This window comes from Brienomyrus brachyistius, chromosome 1 (assembly GCF_023856365.1).
Source record: "Brienomyrus brachyistius isolate T26 chromosome 1, BBRACH_0.4, whole genome shotgun sequence".
NCBI classification, from domain to species: Eukaryota; Metazoa; Chordata; class Actinopteri; order Osteoglossiformes; family Mormyridae; genus Brienomyrus; species Brienomyrus brachyistius.
Genome location: NC_064533.1, coordinates 18614153 through 18639600, shown reverse-complemented (window position 1 = coordinate 18639600; position 25448 = coordinate 18614153). Strand labels below are relative to the sequence as shown.

Sequence of the window (25448 nt, the reverse complement as noted above, 5' to 3'; positions counted from 1 at the left end):
ATTCTATCTCGTTTTCCTGCCATCTGTGATTAGGATTCCATCTTGCACAGCCAGATCCACCCCAAAAATACAGCATCCAGTTATGTCAAAAAAAGGTTTCCAGTTTACACCGACATACAGACTGTTAGTAATCAGATATTTTAAACAGTGGTAGCAACCTTCGTTTCAATATTTCTAATGAAACAATAACACACCCAGGGGCTGTCTGGGCCAAGTACATGAAAAGTCTGATCATTACCATTCAGGTAATAAACTTTTTTTTGGTATGCGTGATGCGTGCAGTACAGCCATTTATGGTTCACTGAGGTCATGGCCCCAAAAATTACTTGAATCAGGCAGTTATGAACATAATACAATTTGTTAACCAAAACATTAATAGCCCTGTTCACTGTACAGATGCTACGGGTGCATTGTTCTGTTAGTTAACATGGAGACCGGCGACATAATTTTTCAGCAATTTCCTTGCACAACGTGAACACAATCCATCCAAAATTAAATGCCACTTTTTGTTATGAATCTTCTCTGCCTACTTGGCTATTGGTGATAAACGCTTATCACAGGCTCTAAAGTCACTGGTTTAAATCAATGCCTAGTGTGCAAACTTGTGACACCACCACCCCTCCAACCCCCAACAGGGGCCTATCACACCATTATCCTATAATAATCCTGACTATGGCCATTGGACCTGAAGCCATCATGCTTGAGAAAACGTCTTTCTAAATCAAAAAGTAATTGCTAAATGACGACATTTGGATCGCATTAGCCATGCAATGGATGACAATAAGTGCTAATTTAAGACTGTACATACAAGCTGTCCCACACACAAACACTTAATTGGCGGTGGGAACCTCCTAGCAGGAAAGGTCGATTTGCAATATCTCTTTTGCCTTGCTTCACAGCATGATTATGATATAAAATTCTGTGGAGGATTAGAGAAAGTAAGTGTGTGTCTGGCAGGGGGGGGGGGGGGGGGGCACGTACCTGATCCTCCTCTCCGCCTCCCTCTTCGTCGTACTTGAGGATGTTGTCCCTCACGTCGTCCTCTGGGTCGATGAGAAGCTGCTTGGCCTGTCTCTCCTTGTCACGGCGCTTCATCCACACGACGAACAGCAGCACCAAGACTGAAGCGATCCAAGAAGGAGAGAGAGTGACAGCAAAATGAGAAACTGTTAAATGGGACACCCTGTTTTTACTTAATTTCTTTTTAAAAGCCGGTCCCCGGTTTAAAGCTTGGTATGAGACTGATCAGTGAATTGTGTTTTTTCTCCAATCATACAATCTGCGTGGATTTCTTTTAGTGGATAAGTGTTTGCCGTATGGAGCCACTTTAGACTTAAATGGGGGCGGGGCTTACTGAGCAGGATGATGATGCAGAGCAGGATGGCAATGATGGCCCCGGTGCCCAGTCCGGCAGCCACGATGCGCTCAATATCCACGCAATCGCCGTTGTGGTCGCACTGGCACACTTTGACACGCAGGAAGGTCGTGTTGGACATGGGCAGGTTCCCCGAGTCTGTGATGGTGATAGGCACCTCGTAGATCCCACTCTCCAGGAAGCCGATCTTCAGGCTTAGTTGAGCGTAGTTGCCTGTCAGAATCATGTCATAATATTACAGTCATGTTACCATATATGGCTGACATCATGTTAGAACTTACAGACCCATGCTAAAGACATGAATTAACGGCTCTGTAATGAAATCTTTCAAAAATTCAAAACCTTAGATGCCATTTTTTAGCCTAAGATGCGAGTATTGATCCTTAAATATGTCATAAGGTAATGCTTGGTCAATAAAGTCAAAGGATATAGTTATGATTCACAATAAGCAGATAATTTTATTCCCCATGACCCGGGGATGAAGTTGGCTGGAGGAGTTCCTGCTGCTTGGGCTTTGGACGTACCACTCAGGCGAGTTATTGTCCAGTTCCTTTTCACATCTGATGGCTTGTTGGGGAGCTCAAAGGCGAAAGGCCCAGCGTTGGGGTTGAGGTCGCCGTCCACAGCCGTGATATTGATGCCGGTGTGCTCAGGCCTGTCGCACATTTCGGCCTCCTGGGGGAACACGCTAGGCGCGTTGTCATTGATGTCCAGCAGCTGGATCTGGAGTGTACCGGTACCACTAGCTGGTGGGATTCCTGCAAAGAATGGGAGGGCGTGGGGATGTCAAGTGGACGTGTTGACGTGTGTGGTTCACAGACACGACATCACCTAGTCCGCTTCTCCTGGACCGCCAGCGGCACTGCATCTCTGACGCCTGCTGCGTAAGTGGGCCATTACTGTTATGTATTTTCGAATCACTTAGAGCAGCCTTCTAAAAACGGACCACTCAGAATTTACCATAATTAGCTGTCAAGATGCTGCAATCATGTTTACTGTAACATCGGAGGAATGCTCTGTGTAAAGAATGGCCGTAACACACCCACACTGGACATTAACCCTAGATAAAACATGTCTCATGGACAAACAAGGCACCGACGTTCTGCTCATGCCAGGGGTGTATCCACCATGCAATGGGCACACTCTTAGCCTAAGTGGTTGCATTGCCACTGCCAGGCTGCGCACTGAGAATACTAAAATAGTTTTGGGTGAAGCACAGTGACGTGCATTCACTGAGTAAGCAGCTTTTCAGCTGAATAGAAGCAGTCATCCAACTCTGACCATTTCAACGTTTTCGAAATTTAACTGATCGCTCGCACAAAAATTCCCACAAATGAGCGAAAAAGGTCGTGGACTAATTTACTTGCACATTTTAAAAATGAGCAGGTCTGCACTGATTGACAGTCCCGCGGTGTCGCCCCGTGACTCAGCACATGAACACCTTCTGTACCTTCTCTTTACATATATAATATATTCTGCAGAATAGTGTGGTGTTGCACTGTGAATCACCTGATGTAACCTGTGTTCATTTGGTTGCTTTATTGTTTTTATTAGAAGTCCAGGTCTGTGACGGACAGATTCTAACAGCTTGGAATTGTTGCGAATGAGGCACAGCATACCGTTGTCAGAAGCCAGGAACGTCGCATTATACAAATTATTTTTCACATAAGGCGACTCTCTATCGAGGATGGCGATTGTAGAGATATGGCCGCTGTTGGGGTCGATTTTCAACCAACCAGCGGGGTCTGACAGCTTGGAGTACCTAAAAATACAGACAGGAAACAGGACAAGACTCAACATCTGAACAGCTGGGCCAGCAGCACAAGTTACATGTGTGTCCTAATAAAATGTTCTTTGGCTCTGAATAAAAACAAGGGCAGATTCTGTTTTAATACTGAAGAGAATCTATGCTCCTTCCAGTCCCATCTCCCAGCATTATCGCAGGGGGCACATCTTCGGATTGCAGCTTACCGGATCGTCTGCAGCATAAAACGGTCAGGGTCTTGGGCCGTAAAGGTTGTTAACATCGATTCTGCTGGCAAGCCTTCTTCCATTCTCATGAGTTTGGGATTCGGCTCGAAATAAGGACTCTCATTCACATCAATAACTTTAATGGAGACAGTTGCAGTTGACTGACGAGGAAGATGGATGCCTCTGGCCAGGGGCACCTCATTTTCCGCCACCACAGTTAGCACAAACGTCCTGCTTGTCTCATAGTCAATAGGCTGCAGAAACGAATGAATAAGAACAATATCATGCTTGAGAGGGGGAACCAGTTGGTCAATGACTCTCGCTTACAAATAACTATACAAAGTAATCATAATACAAAGCAAATTCCGCTGCTGTGTCACATCAGCCAACAATAAATGAAAAATCCTGCAACGTCAGGACTGGAAACTTCGCTGAGCCTCACCTTGACTACAGTAACCAAGCCCTCATTAGTGGTGGGGTCTGTGGGGACAGAGAACCTGCCCGTGGCGTCGCCTCCAGTGATCTTATACACTGCGTTCCACGCGGCAGTGCTGGGCTGGTCTTTGTCGGTGACGGTCAGGTTGGCGACGATGACGTTGACTCGGTTCTCAGGCACTTCCCCGTAAAACTGCTCGAATAAGAAAAAAGAAACATAAATAAAAACATGCATGTAATTAGCAATCGTGGCGGCTTCAGGAGAGCCAGCAGTGCAGAAACGTGACCAGCATATGTGTAACGATTCTGGAACAGCCTTCCAAGCCACAGGTAAGTGCGGTGAGTCATTATGGCATTTCCCCAGGTTTGAATCACAATGCAGGGACTTGTCATGCCTGGAAATAGAGTACATGCTGTACTGTATGCACTGTAAGGTCTTGGCAGACACTCACTTATAGCCATCGAAGTCAGAGTTGAATGCATAATGCAAGATATACAAGCTACGAAAGTGGTCCTGTGATTATCGATAATAACGGTAATACCTCATAATGACATCCTTTACTACCAAATTATCTGAGCTACAATATCAAAATTTCATGCCGACTCCACAAATCAGGAATACACTATGCGTCACCTTCGCTTTTCATGAAAGTCTATCTTTAGCATAGAAACGGCACATTTCGTGGCAGGTGTTAAAGATCAACGTGCGTTTCTTTCCAAGAAAGCCGCCATTTGTCCTCTGAAGTCGACAGCTTTCATCGCCGGCACCGTTCTAAGAGCCGGGCGGCTCGCAAACTGCATTTATGTGAAATGCTCTTCAAGTCTACGTGACACTGTTTCTGAAGTACACCCAAAAAAAAAACATTCTCAAACATTTACTTACAGTCTCAGCAGTGAACTCAGGAGGGTTGTCATTGACATCTGTGACTCTGATAACAGCGGTCGCGGTGTTAGAAAGGCCGTATGTTGGGTTTCCTTCCATGTCGGTTGCCTGAATTATTAGTGTGTACTGTGGAACTTTCTAGAAAGATAAATAAATAAAGCAGTCAAACCCACCTTATGAGAGTGGGTGAGTTTTAACTGAGCATTATTTTACAACACAAACAGCAGGAACACTTTCACATAGAGAAGGTCTTAAAAGAAATGGCATTCCAGTCATATTTTGTATTTCTGTAGTAAATGCAATGCTTTCCCCCCTTCTGCCAAGTGCAGAGTTTAGCTCTGAACAGTTGCCCTGACCAGCAGATGAAAACTCTATGAGCGGTCAATAGTACTGGCAGCATCCTGGAGAGACTGTTGTTTCTTGTGTGTCTAATATCCCAGAGGAATACAGGGAAGGGTATCGTTCTTTGAGATGACTCCCTTTCCACTACGAGTCATTCTGGTTGTCGGTTGCTAGGTAATGAGGAAGGAGCAAGATTATGTTCCTGGAGACAGGCGCCCCCCAGCCCATGCAAGTGTGGCAGAGCCTTCGGGGCGTAATTACCAGAACAGGACATAGTCGCAGAGGTTGCCCAAATTACAGCCACCGACCTCGTCTATGTTTCAGAAGAGGCTGATGAATTAGAGCAGAAACTGCCGCAATTTAAAGTGAACAAAAACTAGCAATGTTCAATTATTCAATCAGTCGTCTGGTTTCCCCAAAGTAAAGATAAAGGTGATCTTGGGGTGAAATGATGTGCCGCTTGTGTTTTTCAGGAGCAGACCAAATGGGGAGTATGAAAAATAAAATAAATGATCATTTCTCCATGAAAAAACAGCGGGTGTTGTAGAAACTTTACCATAAATATACCTAAATCAAGTTCCGTTCAAATAAACACAATTATCATGAATTTCATAAGTTGACTTTCACAACATAAAAGTGAAACTTGCACGATGTGTAATTCCCCTTCTAAATCTGGAAATGGTATTTTTACAGCAGGATTCCCCAGTCTAACTTTGCTAATAACCAGAAACCTTAGAAAACCAACAAACACACACAGGGGCTCTATTTCCGCCCCGTGGGTCTCGGCACTTCTCGAGCACAACCATATGAAGGGTGAACCTGGGGAAGCAAGGTTGAGTGGGACAAGCTCATTGTAGGAAGGACAGACCGGATTATTTTCGGATCACGGGAACCTATTCCTCGGAGATGCTTATCCTCTGTCATCTCTGACCCTACTGGCCTGAGCTTCAGCTGCTTTTATTGCTGGTGCAAGGAGATCTGACTGCACTAAAACAGAAACTTAAAACCATGACTGCACAGGAAGCAGGGACAGTCTGATGTCTACCAAAGGGATCCTATTCATAGTGTTTATAGTCAGGAGAGAAAGGAATGTCTCTAGCCTGAATCCTTAAAAATTATTAGCCATTAATCACATAATCCAAAACACACTGCCCTTATATAAGCTGAATGTTAAATTCTTCTTTATGTAACAAAACCACAAAACCACAAGTAAAGAAAAAATGATATCCAAACACAAATACGTCCATAATAAAAATGATCGTTTTCCCCAGATTCATTACCGCCAACTGCTCCAATTATGACTCATTAGTGTAATAGAACGCCGGATTCACACCAAGAGTTGCACGATAATGATACGTTAATCCTGCTTCTCCCCAGCCGCTTCTCTTCTTGCATGAATTAACACCAATTTTACCTCTCTGTCGAGTCCAGCTGCCATTGTGATGATTCCTCCCGTCTTGTTGTTGATGGTAAACATGTTGAGGCTGGGAGTTTCTGGGTTCTGGGAGAGGATCTTGTACCGTAAAATCCCATTGGATGTGTTGGGATCGTCCTTGTCGACTGACGTTACTGTCATCACAAAGGTGCCTTAGGGGAGAATAAGAATGGTTAAAAAAATCAGTTTAATACAGCTTCAGCCACTTAGTGTCATACTAATCGGCCATTTTACACAACGGTGACATCTGTTTTATGTTGAATAATCTAATTATCAAATATGCAGGATGAAACAAATCTTAAATGCTCACTGGTAAAAGGGAGATACACTGTTCATAAAAAAAAAGCCCATAGCTGGCTCTGAATAGTATGAGGTGACAGTAACCTGGTTTGGAACCCTCGGGGACTGTCCCATTCCAGATCTGGTGGACAAACTCGGGTCGGTTGTCGTTCATGTCAATCACATTGATGACAATGTCGATGGGGTTCTCCACCTGGTTCCCATTCAGGTCCACGGCGTGTGCCCTCAGCTGTGAGGGGGAGAAATCCGTTAGGCCTTGCACTGTGTAGTGAGTGAATCAGGAGTCGCAGGCAGTGGGTCTCATTTAATCGAGGGAAATTTCGCGGGTGCATTTACTAAGAATATGTGACCTTTTCTTCTTTGCGGGAATATGAAAAGGCACATTTTCACATATTATACAATAAAAAAATCAACAAAACACCAAAAATGGCTCAGTGTTTATGGGTCCATGCCTCGAGAAGACAAAGGACACTGAAAAAATGCCAGTATAGGTGAACCAGGTATTCCCCCCCCCCCCCCCCGCGCAGGTTTGACGGCCCGTGAAACCTGCCACCCGCCTGCTCAAGCAGAGCAAGCTTGCATGTCGGCCCGTGCAGCACTTACGTGGAAGTTTGATATCTGCTCACGGTCCAGGGGCTTAGTCACGGACAGCTGTCCCGAAATGGGATTAATGATGAATATTCCGGTCGGGGGCTGGTCGGCTCCGGGTCCCGTGACACTGTATCGCAGCAGACGACTCTTATCGTGGTCAGACCGGATCTGATAAGAAGGTAGAGCACAGGGAGATGTGAACATGTGCCGTGCGTCGCCCATTGACGCCAGACATGATGTCATAATTAATTTTTCAAAGTTAGGCGGGGTGATATAAAAATTTTAAATGGGGAAAATCGTCTATCAATCTATTAATTACATTTGTCATAGTGCTCTATTAATAAAAGGAATCCCCGGGACTCTGCTAGAGACTGTCTCTGGCTCTGCAGGCAGTACTACTTTCATATATTAGAGGACCTTTCCCTCAAAGAGGTTAATTGTGTTTTTCTAGTCTCTTCTTTTCTGTGTTAATCTGGACTTGCTATCCTTACACCTCAGTTCAGACCATCATTATCTTCTTTCGAAGTTGGCAATTAAACCACTATCATCTTCATAATTCGCCGGATTGAATACTACATGTACAGATGGTATTAAAAATGACTCGGACGCTGATGTGCAATAGGAGAGGATATTAAACAGAAGGGGAAAAAACTCTGAATGAATATTATCTGCTGTGCAGGCCACCAAAGGAGCGCCTGAAATGTCACCTGGAAGGACGCTGTTCAGCATCTACGCTGCGAAAAGATGAAAGTGGAGCAGAGGAGGCGAGAGTTTGCCAAACGGCCAGTGTGTCCTTGTGGTGTGATAAAGTAAAGATAATATTTCATTCATCCTGAGGACGGGTCTTTTGGGGCAGTGGGGGTGGGGGCTGATTTAACATTGCGGATTGTTTCTGACTAAGGCGAAGGCAGCGTGGGCAGGTTTGTAGCAGGGGGGTCGCCCTCTCAGACTTACTCTGACGAGCTCCTGGGGAAATGGGCCCCGCGAGTTCTCAGGCACGTTGATGGGGGGGATGACCCAGTCCCTCTTCATTCGCTTCAGGGCGCCACTCAGAGGCGGGAACACGATCTGGCGGAGTCGCTGGGGACCTTCCACTGCACCTCCGTGCGTCCCGGGCTGAAACATCCAAAGCCACTCAGACCTAGTGCTCCTACACCATTTTATCCCTCTTATAGTTTCACTTGGAAACCATATTAAAATACAAAGATCATAAAATAAAAGGACAAGCAGCAAATTATTTAAAAATCACAATAGAAAAAGCTCAAGAGAAATGGGTGTGAAGTTATGAATGTGGTGAGATGCACTTTGAGCTCCTTTGCTCTCTTTTCATCAGCAGCACGTAATTTGATCTGCTGCTCTGATTATCCTGGTTTGACCCATTCGCACAGCAGGGTACCCTACAAGAATCCCTACAAGAATCGTTCGGGTTGAGCATCCGGTTCAACAGCAGAACCCGCTCCTTGCATGACCTATGGGTTTACCAGTCTGTGGCCTTAACCATTACACTACATGCCATTTTGAAAATAACTTGGGTGTCTAGTGGCTGAGTCATATTTTAGCTAAAAGAGTCAAATCAAGCTGAATCATTTTTATTGTGGCATCACTAGGAAGAGTGAACTAGTGAGTGAAAGTTCCCCATTAAGAGTGCAATACAATGAAAAAATACAAACTGTAGACAAAACAATCTCTGTGCAACTGTATGACAATATTCACCATACATATGCACAAAATACAATACAATACACCATGAACACTTTACACAGAAATAATAAGTAAACAGCAACAGTTTAGCGCACCAACAGGTGTATCTCAGTAGTGCGATGGAGAATAGAGGTAGTATCCTGGGGGTGAAGGTTACTACAGTCATGCCGGACAAGTGCCATTTGAGTTTAGTGATTGAGTTTAGTGATTGTTTGAGGTGTTTTACTCCTCTGAATTCTGATTTCTTAAAGCCGTATCGGCAGCCAGAAAAGAGTAGTAAGAAGGCAGTCTTCTAAACCTGTCGAAACACACCGAGCCCTCCACCCAGGAGCCATGGAACGTCGCACAGCTAACGCTAACAACGTCTGAAATCTGATTACACTCAACGCATTGAAATTCAAAGAGGTCGGGTCCAAGAGAGACTAGAAACATGACTCAGAAATATTTATTACCCTATTAAAATGGGGCAGAATTAATGTAGTAATTATTTGGGACCTGTGTCATGAATGATGAATGCCACGGACAGGCTGCTTGGCGGGACGGACATTCATCTCTGGGGATGGCAGTATGAGTCGAGATTCCCTGCCACCTCCTGTCAGAGACCACGGCTGTGCTGTACCGCCTGACTCTGATTATTTCCCATTGTGCTGTTTTTTCCCCCACCCTCTAAATAAATTGAGCATGTACATTTAATATTACAGCAATCTTGTCCTCATGCCCATGTTCATGGTCTAAACGACTTAATTTCCAGCACGTCCCCGTGATGGTAATAACATTTTTTTCCGGAGGTTTTCCCTGCCATTTGGCCCAATGACAGATCGATCTCTGGCCATTTCCTTTGAACCTCATACAAAAGGGAGACCACATCATAGGAGAACAAACCTTCTTTTCAGATGGCAAGAATACAAAATAATATTTATTTATGGTGTTTCAAAGTACTTGACGAGCTGGCTAACACTGTCTGGGTAGATCACAGCTCCAGCTGAGCTGTCTAGCATAGTGAGCAGTGCTCATACCGTCTTGTTTTCTGAACGTGGACCAAAGCCAAAAATATTCCGCTCCTAGTTACATATATCCTGAACACTAAATTGCAATGTTGCGAGAAGACCCCTACTGCTGTGTTTCGACAACAGAGAGTACTGCATATTTGTTGTGCCTGTAGGAACACATAAAAGAGGAATCCACTCACGCAAACCATAAATGCCAAGCCAGACAAGTGATTCATTCCCTGTATGTTATCTGTCTACCCACCCATTCATCTGCTCATTCTCAACACCCGCTCAACCAATTGGACCTGCGAACCCACATATAGCACTTGAACTTCACTTAGCTATTAAATGCAAGTGTGTAAAAAGTAGCCCATTTCCAGTCCTCTGCTTTAAATAGTTTGTTGAAAAGGTTTCCCAAAATACCCATAGCTCACGCAAGAAGTATTCAGACATTTAGAAAGGGTTATCCTATCTCATAGGAAGATAAGAGGTGACACCTCATTATCAGAAACAGATATTACGCTGGCTTTAACCAGCAAGCTATGTAGGTTGACACCTTCTTCTGAAGAGCAAGCCTTTGACACATGCTGTGGGTGGGGTTATCTTGCATTCTCATTCACCAGCAAATGTAACCACTTTTCATTGGTTACTCTGTAAAATGACACTGATAAACGAAGCAATCGGTGCGGGGTAAAATCTCACCCACTTTTAAAAGCCTTGTACTTCGCCACACCACCATACTTACTTCCCCAAAAATACTGATCACCAATTAGGGCGTTGGGGGGATCCCTCGCCATAATATTTGATCACAAAATGCCGATGGTACCTTTTTTTGGCATATTCATTCAGAAAATCACCTTGCAGCTCCTCCCAGTTGTTTACCAAACCCACAGTTTGAGGACCAGTGCCATGCAGGCAAAAAAAATGAACATGGAAGTTATGGTCTGCAGTCTCTCAGGCTCCAAACATCGGCAGTAACAATCGTTCTGACTGTTTGCAAATGTGCCTGCTGCCTTGGCGAGTGTGAAACCTTTTGCCTGTTTTTAAAATATTTCAAAGGTGATGAATGATCTCATTAAAACCACACATACATATCTGCTGGGGACCTGCGAGAGCATTAGCAGAGGGAGCCAGGGAAGCACCATTTTTAGCCTCCTCCCTGGCTCCAGCGCAATGTTTGGATGGGATCTTTGTTCTAATGTGTCCTGATGGCCGTCTCGCTTCGCCAGTTGCTGTGTTTGGCCAGATTTCAGCAGCTGGCTTAGGAAGAAGGCCGATATCCGACAGAAGAATGACACTCGTCCTGTTCTCTGAAATGCTGCTCACCGCAGTTCACAGACAGCCTTCTGTGTGGCCGTTACTTCACGATTGATGTGCAGCAGTCAGTACCCTGACATCCAAACACCACTGGATCCCGGTATGGATGCTGCAGCTGTGCTGTAACTCTGTCGCCGTGTTGTTTCATCCTTTTAACTCTACAGAGTCTCAGCCCCCTCAGTAGTTAAAGTCCCAGGGTTTTCATTCATAATGAAAACGTTTGTGATTAGCAAGTGTTTCAGCTATTCCTGCTTAGGAAAAGGCAGCAGCCACCACCAACTTGCACATCACAAAGACAATGTTATTCATCCTCAATACAGGAACATCATGACCATCCTCCCTGAACAACTGACCGGAGTTTACACTCACAAGCTGTACTGTGTTACAGGGGTCAACCTTGGCGGGGGGTTTAATCACCCTGCCGGGTCTAAGGAATTCAACAAACATCTTGTCTGTGACGAAAACAGCTGCCCATCTGTCGTCTCCAGACGGACCGTGCTGGCACGTCTGGTTTGCGTTTATAACACACTTCACCAAGCAGCTCAAAGCATTTTACGGAGAGGGGGTAAATTGCAACCACCCCCCCGCAGACTTAGGAATGTCCGGTCCACTTAGTGTGCCAGGTACGGGCCGAGGGTGGTACAGCAAGCCACTACTGAATCGCTAGACCACTGAATGGCCAAATGGGTAGGAGGCCATACTTGGAATTTGGACTTAGACCCAGGCCTAACAAGCCCCATTGTTCCTATGGCAACAAGAGTCACCGAGCAGCCAATGAGTCAGGATGAGGGCCCCACACTGGACTGGGGATTTACTGTTTTGTCTGGAACCGGGAAGAATCATACCCCCTTCCAGTAAATCTGGATTTTACCACGAGGTTTCCCATCCAAGCACTTACCCAGCTAAAGCTGCTTAGTTTGGGTCATTTGGACAGGAGGTGGCCCATCATGTTGGCATGGCTACAGGCTACAATGGTTTCTCACTGATACATCATGTCTTAATTAGACCATGTTAATATCAGGGGAGAGCCGGTTTGACTTGGGAAAAGCATTAGGCAGTAACACATAGCTGGGTAGGTAAAACTGTGAGGAACATCTTCATTTGCAAAGCGAGAAACAGTAGGCTGCCTTACCTGCGGCGCTCCATCCATCCTGGGGGTCAGCTTCACATGCGTCTGCCAGAAGTCCTGCGTGTCTGAGTCCCGCACGGTGATCACCAGGACCTTCGCATATGTGCCAGGCACAGGCAAATTCCTTGTGGCATAGACCACTCCGTCTTCCCCGATTCGGAAGTCGGCCGGGTCGTTGCTGTCATACCGCAGGCGTTCGCCTCTGCCGCAGTCTACAAATCTCACTGGGGGGGGGGGGGGGGATGGGAAGGGGTAAAGCAGATTGATACTGTGTGAACGACAGGAGCGTGAAATAGAAAGCGCAGAAGGAGGAAAGGCACATCGCGAGCCACTGAAACCGCAGCTCTCCGCACACGGTGGCTCTGCGTCCCAGGCGCCTCATGCATAATTTATTTCGACACGACCCCTGGGGATATTAAAACAGGTGTGGTTTGAAAAATATGACAAAATAACACCCGAGAAGCAGCTCGGGTATAAAAGAAGCCCGGGTTATTGGGGCGGCTTGCTGTGGCTTGGGTGGAGCTGGGCTCGTGTGGGCATGTTTCCCATTCATTTCTCATCTGGTGGCACAGTGGTTAGCAGTGCGGCCTCCCTCCTTTGGGACTAGGGTTCAAGTTTCTACCTTGGCTCTACGTGTGTGGAGATTGCAGGTTCTTCCTGTGTTATCATAGGATTTTGCCCGAGTTCTATGGTACTTCTATGGTCTTTAAATCCTCCCATGTAGACAATGTGTCAAATCCAGCATATTTCTGAAATCTGAATGTGCCTGCATGTTTTATGTGAGGCGCCCCCCCCTTACATTTTATGATGTTTCATGTGAGACAGCCCGACAGCCCCTCCTCTCCCCCCTTACATATGCTGTGACACCTCAGTCATCAGCCATGGATCTCAGAGCTCCAACAAGCGCCAAAGGGGGAGCTGGAGAACAAAGTCCCTTTGTGACCAGAAATGATCTCACAAGTGTGGCCGGCGCACACAAGAGGCCCAGGCCTTTGTCTGTCTTAATCAACAGCGCAAGAGATGAACAGACACAAAGGACAGCTTTTTTTTTTGCACTATTTACCAAAAGTAGTAGACGTTCAGAATAAATGCCGTGCTATGAAAAAACGCTGAATGTTCGATAACAGGTTTATAGACGCTGCGTCTTCTACCTGAAAGCAAGTAGAGGGGAGCCAAAAGGTGAAAAGAGCCCCCTTCATTTACGCAATGACCCAGAAGTCAGCCTAAGCCTGATTTAGGAGGCACATATGAGACCACTGTGCTGCTTCTAGACCCTATAGCTGATTATTCTGAGTCGGTTAAAAAGCACCGATGTATCTGCATCGATGACGACAGGCATAGACAGCATGATGGCCGAAGAAACGGACTCATAACACAAAGGTCAACAGTTCTAGTTCAATCTAAGCTAAAGTGCTGTTAGCATCAGCCGATCCATTGTTGTGAGCCTTCTCTGAAATCTTGGCATTTGTTTGCCCTTTCTTGTTTCCTTTTTGAGGAGGGAAATAATTGATTTTTGAATAAGAAACATCATTTTTTTCCACTCAAAGGAAACATTGGCATAAAAATTAGACCTTATTATAGTCCCGACTGGGATTACCCAGAAGCCAAATGCTGGAGAGCATTGGGATACTCATTTATAATTATTCTGAGAACTTTTAATGAAATGGTGCTGACTGAGGTGACCAGTTCAGTGCTGAATTTGCCGTTTTAAATAATGCCCTGTGAGTGCTAAGCCTGCTGCATGATTGGCTGCTGTCTCAAGTCTGTGTTTGCAGTTTGATTTTTCGTCTAAGTCAATTAATTCTAAAGAGCCTAATTTGTCAGTAATGTTAACGTCACCACACAGCACAGCGACAAGCGTCTTCGTCACACAGCGAGGACGACAGCATAATTTACATGGCACGTCACGGTAAAACTAATTCAGGTGCATACAATCACGGGGGGGGAGTAATGCATTTCATGCATTTTAAAATCATGCATAAGATACTAAATGGTGGCTCCATGGTGCTGCATCATTCATGTTAACACCACAGCGCCTAATGAGATTTTGCGCACATTGCTGTGCTAAACATATAATAAACCATGGTGTGTGCTGTGAGGAACCATCTACACATACAGTGAATGGAAATGAGTCCTGATGTAATGAGTCCTGAGTGCTGATGTAACCCGGAGCCTGAGTATTGGCCCTCAGTTATTATAACTGCGTCCTCTCGAATTGTATTCCTCCTTATGTGCAACATAAGTATCTATGTAAGGGGAGCAGCCCTTAAAAGAGGGGGGAGAGTTGCTTGGGGGCCCCCAAAGTCTTCCAACATCCTGCTGAACACACACACACACACACACACACACACACACACTCCTGTCTAATGAGCTTTAAATAGAAGCCCCCCCCATGCCAGACCCGCTTCGGGTCACACGGTTCAAACAAAACCTACCGCTGTTCCCTCCTCCATAAACTCCAACCAACAACGTTTAATAGCGTCTTTTATGACGGTTATTAATGTAGTCTTATTAGCCCCAAGCCTGCTAATGACCGTTTACACGCACACGACCCAACACCGTCCTTATTGTTTCACACATCCCCACTTCAAGGTGAGACTTAATAAGACACCGGATCCCCAGAGGTTCTGTTTTGCCCCTAAGCCTTGACCCCCCCACCCCCTACCCACCCACCCACCCAACTTTAATACTTCTGCAGGGGAAATTGCAGAGCACACAGTTTGTGTGTCCTGCTATACGTCAAGCTTGTAGAGCATTTGTCCTGCCATAAAGGGGGCGTCATTTCCTTCGTGGCGTGACCCCCCCCCCCCCCCCCATTTGTGGTTTACTAGTCCTGCCTGGTCCGTGTGCCCAGGCCCTTGACCCCGAGCCTAGCATGGTCTACGCGCGTGATGCTTCCACAAGGCCTTTCCCGGGTGATCGCTCCTTCGACGCCATTCTGACGTCAGCGTTGAGTGAGGGGCCAAAGCCAAAGGACATCATTTTTTCCTTTTTTCAGAAAGTGTGACTCCAGGTCCCCCCACCCCGCAATATTAGCTGTGCTCCTCTTTTGTGTGGCGATGTAGTCAAGCAGTCGCCTCGGCGTAATAAACCTGGAGATAAAGGCCTTTTTAGCTGGGACAGAGGTGCCAGTGCAGTGCCTGGGGGGGGGTGTGGCACAGGGGGTGAGTCAGGAATGTGGCCGTCAGCAGAAAAGGCAGATTAACCACCGAGCTGGGTCCCCAATTATCTTCCACTCAGTGACCGCATTCACAGCTAACCATCGTCTGCACGCAAACACAAAACCCCGCCAACCTCCCTGGCGACCTTTGTGCTGCGGCGTCACGTGACCCGAGTGGAGTGCCGGGGGCTGGGGGGCTGCAGGCGTCCCCTTACCCCATCACTGCCTTGGACCCTGGCAGAGCATCCTCTTGTTTCGAACGTGGAAAGTGACGACGGCGATTTTGTTTAACAGGCTGAAGAAAGAAGAGGGAAATAAAGGTAGCCGACACATTCAGTGAGGGAGGACGGGGGTTCGGACGCACACAGAGTGTGCCTTTGAAACTGCGGGTGCCACGTTTTGACTGCCAGCAAAGGAAGCCTATCCTCATAACTGGCGTGAAGTGGATGAAAGTAGAGGCTACAAAGCATTTATTATTTTGTTCTGAAGCAAAGTGCAGCATTGAAGCTACACCACTGACTAGCGGGTACAAAATCCTCAGTAGGCTCGTATCAATGGTGTGCGGGGTCCCCCAAATGCTCAAAAAAAACAGCTGTTTGTTTTGGCAAATATGTCTGCATTCAAGAATATGCCCGGGCAAATGAATTATTTAAACAGATTGCGTGAGCGCTGCCCATAAAAGGAAGAGGGATGCTTTCCTCAAGCTCAAAAAATATTTGCTTTTGGCTCCCTGGCTGGGGAGTAAAATACATATATATATATATTTAAATGAAACCACTGCCTAAATGTTTAACAATTGTAAAAATTATCATTCCCTCCATTATAAAGACCTACCAGGTTTTAGGTCTACATAAGCATTGTGCTTCTGTTAGATGACTGTACTAATCTACAAGCTCTCTGATGTCTGCTTACAGCCGCTTCACCTCCACAACTGTGCTGTGGATCTGACATCCTGCTGGATCTGCCAAGCGTCCCCCCCCCCCGCACACCGAATCACTCCCTATAAAATATCCTGTCTTCCGTTCTGTCCTATTACTCTCCGTCATGCAGCGAAGGAGCTAAAAGGGCTAAAAATGGCCGATTACTGTTCTTTTCCTTAACATACAGGAGGTCCACAGCATGTGGCAAATGAAGGCCTGCTTTGTTTGTTTACTTTTGAAATCGTTTCCCAACATTAAACGCGGCCCTTTCACCATCACCAGGTAGCGCTTGGCACGGCATCCACCGGGTGACTGGAACTCATCACGCCGGCCGTTATCTCGCGTCGGGTCGCCACTCGTGGCGTTTCCCAGCTAAACTGACAGTCTCCGTATTTTTGAGTAGAGGGACTGATGGAAGCTCCAGATATGTCAAATTATGAACCTCAAGGCAGGTTGAGAAATGCCCACTAAAAACATCACGCAATTTTCTATTGAAAATGCAGCTTATTATGCCAAAAATTTTCCACATGCACAAAAAGGAGACAGTAACTACGGCATAAGCCTAATTTCCTCTCCCTGATGACAGTCCTTTCATTTCTAAGTGGAGTATAAATATTTATGAGTTTATTATTAATTCACTATTTATATTTATACTGAGTATTAATTTTTCATTCAAACAGCACAGAGAAAAATAAATCACAGTCAACTTTCCTTACCACTTTCACATTCTCTGTCTAGACATTGTATTCAATATTGTACCTGATACATATATATTTTTCAAAAACCACATGAAAATCACTTTATGAGCTTAAAAGTAATGGACTTTCTTCAGTGTCGTTCCCAGCAGTGGAAGCAGGAGGGTCATAGCGCTGCAAATTCTACAGATGGTTAGCGTGGAAATTCAGCCCCTGTTTGGCTTCCTTTGAGAGGAACGGGCCACTGAAGGCAACTGCCGGTGCTTTTCACGACAAACGGGGCTCGTCGGTGCTCTGCATTCACCTTGGCTACGGGCGCCTCACACGCTCCAGAGAAAGACATCAGCAACTGCGATCCTTAACTCACCGCACCGGTTTCCCCGGATACACGCTGGCCAAAGGCGGATAAAAGGGGCTCACACGAATGGGTGGAGACCTTGGGCAACTGCACGGCGTAAATGTGCCTTTTACTGCAAGACCGTGAATCAAGTGCTGCTTTCTTTAAATTGCTCGTTTTTCAGTTTGGTAAAAAAAAAAAAAACAAAAGCAAAAAAAGTACAGGCGGTTCTCGACCGACGTAAGTTGTTGGTTCCACAAAGTGTTACTTAAGTCAAATTTTACGTCAGATTTATCCCCCAAGTCATTCAAGAAACCATACAGCAAAACACAGAAGCCACAAATATATTTGTAAAACACTCTAAAAAACACAAAGTAAAATGGAAATATGATGTTTAAATACTTTATTTCCACTGTAAAGTTACTTACAGGCACGTCGTTTTTTTGCATTAATACTTCTGTAAACACTACCACACAAACACACAAGGACCTAAATGCAGTGACCAACAGTTAAGGAAAACCAGATCTGAACCCCTAAATCTGCACTAACTAAGGAGTCTCTTAGCACCCTCCCACTGCCTGGCCCCAGCAGTCCCTCCCTATGTGGCATAAGAGACGTCATTGGCTGCCTGGGCTCCTTTTATCGCCCCGAACAGACTCTGCCATTTCCCATTCTGCCGGTTTTAATCGCTATCCTGAGTGTGCTTCTCCCTGAACGGCTTTCACGCAGCAGAAGTCAATAGCGAGGTAAGGAGATCAACTGCTCTGCCAGATATAAGCGCGGAGCCGATGGCTCCTCTCTGAGTGAGTAAGTGTCCCATTCCTCCAAATCAACGTGTCAAGGATCAATCGAGGGCTTTCCAGAGATGGCCACTCATTATTGCTGCCTCCCCGCGTCTCCTTTTCTTTGATTGTCTGATCACTTTTTTCAGCTGGCCGGCATGGACCGCCTGCTTGGCCTATTGCCACCCGCCTGTGAAAATGAGAATTCTCCAGCCTCGTTATGGTAAAATATATAAAAATTGCTTAACGAGTAGGAAGGCCTGGTACAGATGCATGTTGCATGGAAGGCTCCCCTGATGAGAAAAGGCCCTGATTTTCCCCTCGACGGCAAAATGGAGCTACACCGATTAGACCTGTCACACAAACCAGTGCCATCGGCAAAACGAGATGAGTTCGGGATGGGGAAGCAGAGGTCGTATTAAGAGATTTGGTTTTTAGAGCCGCACTCCCATTCAACTACAATGAGAACTGCTCAGTCACTTGAGCCAGGAAAATCCCGCTTCATACTAGAAAACACAAATTACAAAACCACCAAACAGCAAAATATGCCAGCACAGTTCCAAGAAAAGAAAAAAAAAGAACAACAAAATGAATAGCCTGTGGTGCCTTGGGGTCGTGAAAGCTAACGCGCTAACGCACTGGTTTCTCTTTGGCCCAATGGATGACATTATAGCTCGATAAGATCCAGAGGACCAGGGGCTGATGAAGGTTAAGCCACTGCAGTCTACAGTTTCCAACCCAAAGTCCCAGGACCCTGCATCCTGTGCTGCACTGACAAATCAGCCCAAGAGCCGAAGGGGGACCAAACCTCATGGAGGCTACCTGGCGTTTCTGTTCCCTGTGCATTACGACCAGAAAGGAGTCTGTCAAATCCTCAGCACATCTCAGAAATGGATGTCAGTCATCTTGAAAACACCCATCTTCATTGATGGGTTTTTAAAATTGCTGACAATTTCTTCCATTCAAATCAAAGCTTTCATTTCCAAAAGTGGAAGGCAAATCATGGCCGGAGGTAGCATTTTACATACAAAATATCACTTAAACATCTATCAAATGTCATGACCCTTTGGCCTTTCAGGCTCAACTCTACATACTAAAGGCTCTTCACACTGTGCCTTTTAACTGGAAACCTTCATCTCTTCTGTAAAGGTCATCCACAATTAATTGCCTCCCATGATTCACTTCTTTAATGGTCCACCTTCTTGAATCTTGTAATGATAGTTTCACATGTGTGATATAATACACATACACATCAGGATCCTGGATATATTTTATAAGTAGCTGTGCTTTTTTCCCAGCACGGTAACACGATGGCACATGGACATGTGGTGTCTCTACAATCCCCTTAGTGTGTATGCCCTGTCCAGGGTCCACAGCTACCTTATACCCTATGCTGCCTTGGGTACCCTGCAGGCCCCCTGCACCCCCTGTACTGGATATATGTTTGAAAAATGGAGGTATGGCTGGATTTGTGTGTCTATATCTGATGATATACGCTGTTTTTTAGGGCTTGAGACATAGGCAAAGCTCAATACGCTTTATCACACCCTAGTCTTGCTCTTGCATTGTTGACCTGCGTACATTGTTGTCTGTGGACTATTTTCACTAATGGGTATCTAAACTGTGACCTGCACTTTGCTTTGTGCAAAAATGTTTGCCAGGTAAACTAATGTTAAGATCAAGATAAATGAGAAACAGCCTCTGACTGGCGTAGTTCATGATTTCTTCTGGAACAAGATTTTTAAGGAACTCCCCTGCTTCACACTATGTAATATATCTCAACACACCTCAAAAACCCTATGATCTATTTGCCTTTCCCTGGGGGGTGGGGGGAGGATCAGATCCATCTGAACGTTGGCATGGTTACTCATGGACCACTGTGATTAGGCCCTCTCGCCACAGGGTGCCATTATGTTCTAGAAAAAGAAAAGTCATTTTGCAACTCTGAAGACACCTAGCTGGAGCGAGCTGAGCTGCCACAGAAGACAGAAGGTCTCATGTAGGACATGGGTAAGTAATAATTTGATGTACAGCTTGGGTATGTCATGGGGAATAATGGTTTATTCCAGTCTCCTGGCCCATGTACACTTGCCTGTGTTGCATGAAAGACTATTTGGGTCATGAAGCATGTGTAGCATCGTATGACTGGAGATGCTGACAATAGTGACAGAAACAGAGGAGAAGAGTCATGACATACCACAAGAGCGCACTGGGCACAGTGTAGAGCCAACACTCCTTGTAATTGTCCGTTGAAAGTGGGCCAATGACGAGTTTAGTCTTGCTTTTAAGAAGCACCAAAGATCCTGACCTCCAAAGTGAAGAGATCCCTGATTACAGGCATGCGATTTGCATCTGGACAGAAACTCCTGCAGGCTGCTTTACAAAGGGCTTTTGTGATGGGTGCCCCCGCGGGCACTGCTGCAAACCTTCAGGTTCTGAATCCTGCCACAGCCCTGACAGTCTGGAGCTCTGAGTACTGAGTACTGAGGCGAGAGACATGTAGTTTGGGTAGATGGTGTCAATAAATCGCTTGCTGTGCATGTGTGTCCTGTGAAGGACTGGCATCCCATCAGGGTGTCGCCCCGCCTTGTGTGCTCTGCTGTCCTGCAATCCTTTACTGGATAAGAACTTGGAAGGTAAATGGTTAGAACTTTTCTTGGAGGAGGGACAGTGAACTGGCCATTTCCTTTGTGGCTTTTGCTCGCATTCCGAGTGAAGCCTGGCATTATCTGACGATGCTGCATACTGAGTGATTGATTAGCTCAGGCGAAATTCATCACCATTAAATGAGTTAACAAACCCTTTCCCCACTTTGGTCTGTTAAGCTACAACTGAAATTCACAGCTATTACAATGTGCCATTAAAAATGACACTTTGCCAACACCAGACCGTTAATTATTCAACATCTAAAACCAGGACCAATGAGAGCTTTGATCTGAAATGCTGCTTGATGGGGCCTCATTTTTCAAAGCTCCTGGTAATTTATGTTAAGTACAATTGAGGGAAACAAGGGGAGAAGCCGGATGGTTCTCTGAGGAGGCGTCCATGTCACTGGGACCGGGTGCTGCAGAACGATCACCTCTGCTGTCACCGCATGGGTCGCCCCCACTAACACCGGGGTGGATTTCCAATCATTGACTACAAGAGACACATAACAGAAGACAGCAGAGTGTAGATTCAGCAGACAGAACCGAGTGGCCAGCAGACACATAAATGCTTGGCCAAAAGCCTCCTGCCTTTTGTAAAAATGTCCAATAACGCATAAGATGTTTTCCAACAGAAGAACCGCCCAGTAAACTTGTCCATTATCATTAGGTTGTCAGAGCAACACTAAGTAGGTTCAAATTTGCTGAAAAGTAAGCCGATAAATCAGCTATAGTCAATGCGGGAAAAGATGTGACACTTTTACTGGATATTTTTGTTAATCTGCTTCAGTTCTGATGAAATCTATGAAAACTAGATACATGTGACATTGAAAATAAGAGCTCAGTGTTAGTCTCAGATACGAGGGTCTTTTTGATTAGTTTGTTTTTGATTGATCCCTGCATGCAGTGCCAGTAAGGTGACTCCCGTGTTAATACTGGCAAGCGGCCTGTGGCTGCTCCAGCTGGCTTGTGATTTCTGTCACTTCTGTGACAGCACGCAAACGGACACACACTTGCATTCCTGTCATTGTGGGGCGTCCGGCTGACTCTCATTTTCTTGTAGTTAATGGTTCACATCTCAAGCCCGACCAACGGGGAAAACAGCCTGAAACTCATATCACACAAAGTGCCCGAGCGCATGAGGTTCACCGTTTCATTTATGTCGGCACCTTGAGGGTTACTATCTCCACTGAGGACATTTCTCAAAGTGATAAGAAAACCAGAGCAGGCAAACATGCCGGCTATTTTTAACGTAAATCTGAGTCACTTTAATTGTGAACTTCGGCTGAACAGCCACGTGAGACGTTTATCATCTAGGCTGGAGCTCTGGAACTTGTCTGGCTTGAGCACCCACCACCCCCCCCCCCACCCCCACCAAAGTCAGATTTCAAAGTTATCAGTGAACAACCGAGATACCTGGAAGACATCTTGGGTTTCCATTCCATCAGATTAGAGACCGATTTGTTCCCTCACAAACCAAACCAAAGCAAGCTGTTCTTCACAGAATCAAAAGCCACTCATCGAGAAAACTATGTTCTAAAAGCAAACTGCGACACATACATACATCTTTCTATTTTCTGGAACTGCTTATCAAAGCAACATTAAGCTACACATGCATGATTATAAATGTGTAGCAACAGTTTATAAATCATCATTTAGTTACTTAAACTATGTTGGATGAACTGATGCTGTCACATGCAGATGGTACCTAATTATCTGAACGCTAAACGGATCAAACTAAAAAACTCCACCCTCTTTTTCTTTACAAAGTACAGCCAACTGCAGGATGGGGGCAGACAGACTTTCATAACCTCGGCATAATGCAGGAGGCATGATGGCGACGGAAACGGCCGCCGAGGGAAAATCCTGAGCGAGTTGATTGCCGGGCCGCAGGGAATGCTCCGCCTAATCGCGTTAACACTGTTCAATATAGAGACTAACTTGTCATCAGTGCCCATCCTGATGACTCTCAAAGAATTAAGGGGGGAAGGTGGAGTCATTAATAGATTGACCAGGTGAGGACAAAAGGCTTCCCCCACTGAGAACTGCCCTCCATTTGTCAGATTTTAATTTAGATTAAGCATAACACACTGTACAACAGGTGCTATTAAAATCCCGGCAAATTGTCAGGCTGTCCCATTATAGCACATAAGCTACCTATCCGCAGTTCATTCTGTCGTGGTTCATAGCTCATTTCACCCCCTGGAAATAATTATCCGAGCACATAGCTGATGTTTCATCCACCGATGTAAAATTCACGCTGTCATTTTTGGCTAACACAAATTGCACCATTTTGGCCCTACCTCTTTATGTCCACTGCAACTAGATGCGACGCTAACAGCAAAACGAGCCTCCGTCTGCATCTCTTTTATTGGGAAAAATCTGGATTTTCCAGTTGAATTGTGCCTTGGTCATAATGCCTCCAGCTATAGTACATAACATCAGGCTTAGTCAGTGTCCCCCACACAGGCTGGCCACTTAAGCACCGCTAATATTGTGTTGACATTCAGTTTCACAATAACAAGTGGCTGAATCACACAATCAAGTGAGAATGGAGAATCTATAAGCAAAATGAAAACTCAGTGGGCGTAATCAAAGCACACACACGGGGTCAGTTAACTACAGGCAGTGTGAGAAGAATTTTGTTCTACCACAAAAAGATGGAGCCAAATAAGTCTTGATTAACTTTATAAAGTTATCTGGACAGTTAGCAAGGAAATACTCTTCAAAAGAATAATGAGAATGTCATGTCATCATACACTAAATTAAAAGCGTCTGCTAATAATTACAGAATATGTTTATGAAACGCGTTTCATAAAGGGAGGCTCTGCAGTTGGGTTACGGTGAATGTTCTCTGTTTTTACAGCACTTATGAATTTGGTCAGAGTTCCCTCATACGTGATTGATCGTGACGGTCATATCCCTCTACAAACATGAGCGTGGTGGAGTCGACGAGCCCCAGCTGTCCGCACGCAAGTCTGTTTTTTTTTGTCTTTTCAAGCCACCAGACATGTTTTAACCTTTTGACCACAGCAGTTTCGAATACCCTCAGAGCACCAGGGCACCCTGTGCAAGATTTATAGCAACGTTTCATAGGCAAAGATATAGGGGTGGGGGGGGGGTGACACAGTTAATACTACCCCGGAGAAACAAAACAGACGGAACATACCGTACATGCAAATGTGTTTCACTCCATCAGCACAGCGTATGTACCTAATGCAGATTGGGTGGGTGTGCGGTTCAGGAAATGGGCCTCGGTTTCAAATAAAAGGCAGAAAGAAAAGGATTTGATTAAAAAAAGTGGGGGGGTGCATGCGGACTGAAGGATAAAGAGGAGATGCACCTGACTGACTCTGAACAGAACGACGGCAACAGGGGGGGGGGGGGTGCAAAGCTGGGACTGTATTTTAATTGGCTGTTTTCAGCACACAAGCAAAGTTATATTATATTTAACCAGCAAACTGGCACTGCTCTCATAGTGGGCCAGCGCCAAGATGACGGGATAAATGTGGCCCCGCGTCCGCCATGCGGCCAAATCCTTCATGTCATTCGACGGCAGACCATAAACTGTCAGGCGCGCTGAGGATGGATGCTGTCGGCCCCCTCAGTCTGAAGCACCGACCTTCATCCCACTGTACACAAAAGGATATGGAATATGATTCCTCCCCCCCCCAGCCAGATGATAGTGAGCAAAACAAAACAGGGGCAAAAAAAAGGGACCTTCTGAGGTCTGATTAACCATCTGAGTCGCTGACACAAGGACTCCGAACAAAAGTAATCATTAAAGTAATCATTCCTAAGAGGCCTTAAACTGCCAGCTGATTACTGCCCTGCTCAGGAATCGCCACCCCCTTTAAATCAATACAAATCAAGTACCAGCTTGAAACATAATTAGTAAAAAAAACAAAAAAAAAAAAAAAAAATACAAATCCTTTCATATGCTATCAGATTGCATGGAGTAATTTAAGTCTGGCAGGAAATCACATTTTGGGCCACAAAGGATGTAGCGTGTAATGACATGGCAGGCAACCTACAGGTGGCAGTGTGGAGAATGTAGGTAACGCGAAACGTTTGCCGCATGTGTCTACCTGTATACACTATTTCAAGGGTCACATGACTGTGTTAAACGACATGCTGGAGAATTCGCTGTTGTGGGAACGGGTTGTTTTCCAGAACCGGAGCCCAAGATCAGCCGAGCAGACGCGTATGGGGCGGGCGATGACGGGCCCACCCAGAGCCACTTCCACACAAGTCGATCGGGTCCCGGCTGTACTGGGGAACGCCCTGCTCTGGAAGCGCAGACTTCTGGGAAGGAAACCAATCCTGCTTGTGTGGCGCTGTTTCCTGTCTGCTTGCGGGTCGAGCCTGGAGCCGGGCGGGCTGCGAATCGCAGCGAGGCCGCCGGCGCGATCTGGCCATTAGACATAGGAACTGGAGCAAC

General features: G+C 45.7%; 1 protein-coding gene across 1 annotated transcript in view; it reads right to left on the bottom strand.

Moving 5' to 3' along the window:
• The window catches only part of cdh2 (cadherin 2, type 1, N-cadherin (neuronal)), a 52835-nt gene that overhangs the window by 7793 nt on the left and 19594 nt on the right, over nt 1-25448 (bottom strand). Inside the window, exons 3-14 of the mRNA XM_049020540.1 lie at nt 12472-12692; nt 8287-8448; nt 7345-7500; nt 6826-6970; nt 6421-6593; nt 4665-4802; nt 3789-3974; nt 3347-3600; nt 2995-3137; nt 1900-2133; nt 1355-1588; nt 982-1121 (exon numbers count right to left, since the gene is read on the bottom strand). Coding sequence (XP_048876497.1) covers nt 982-1121; nt 1355-1588; nt 1900-2133; nt 2995-3137; nt 3347-3600; nt 3789-3974; nt 4665-4802; nt 6421-6593; nt 6826-6970; nt 7345-7500; nt 8287-8448; nt 12472-12692 — 2186 coding nt within the window. The remainder of the gene's footprint in view (nt 1-981; nt 1122-1354; nt 1589-1899; nt 2134-2994; nt 3138-3346; nt 3601-3788; nt 3975-4664; nt 4803-6420; nt 6594-6825; nt 6971-7344; nt 7501-8286; nt 8449-12471; nt 12693-25448) is intronic.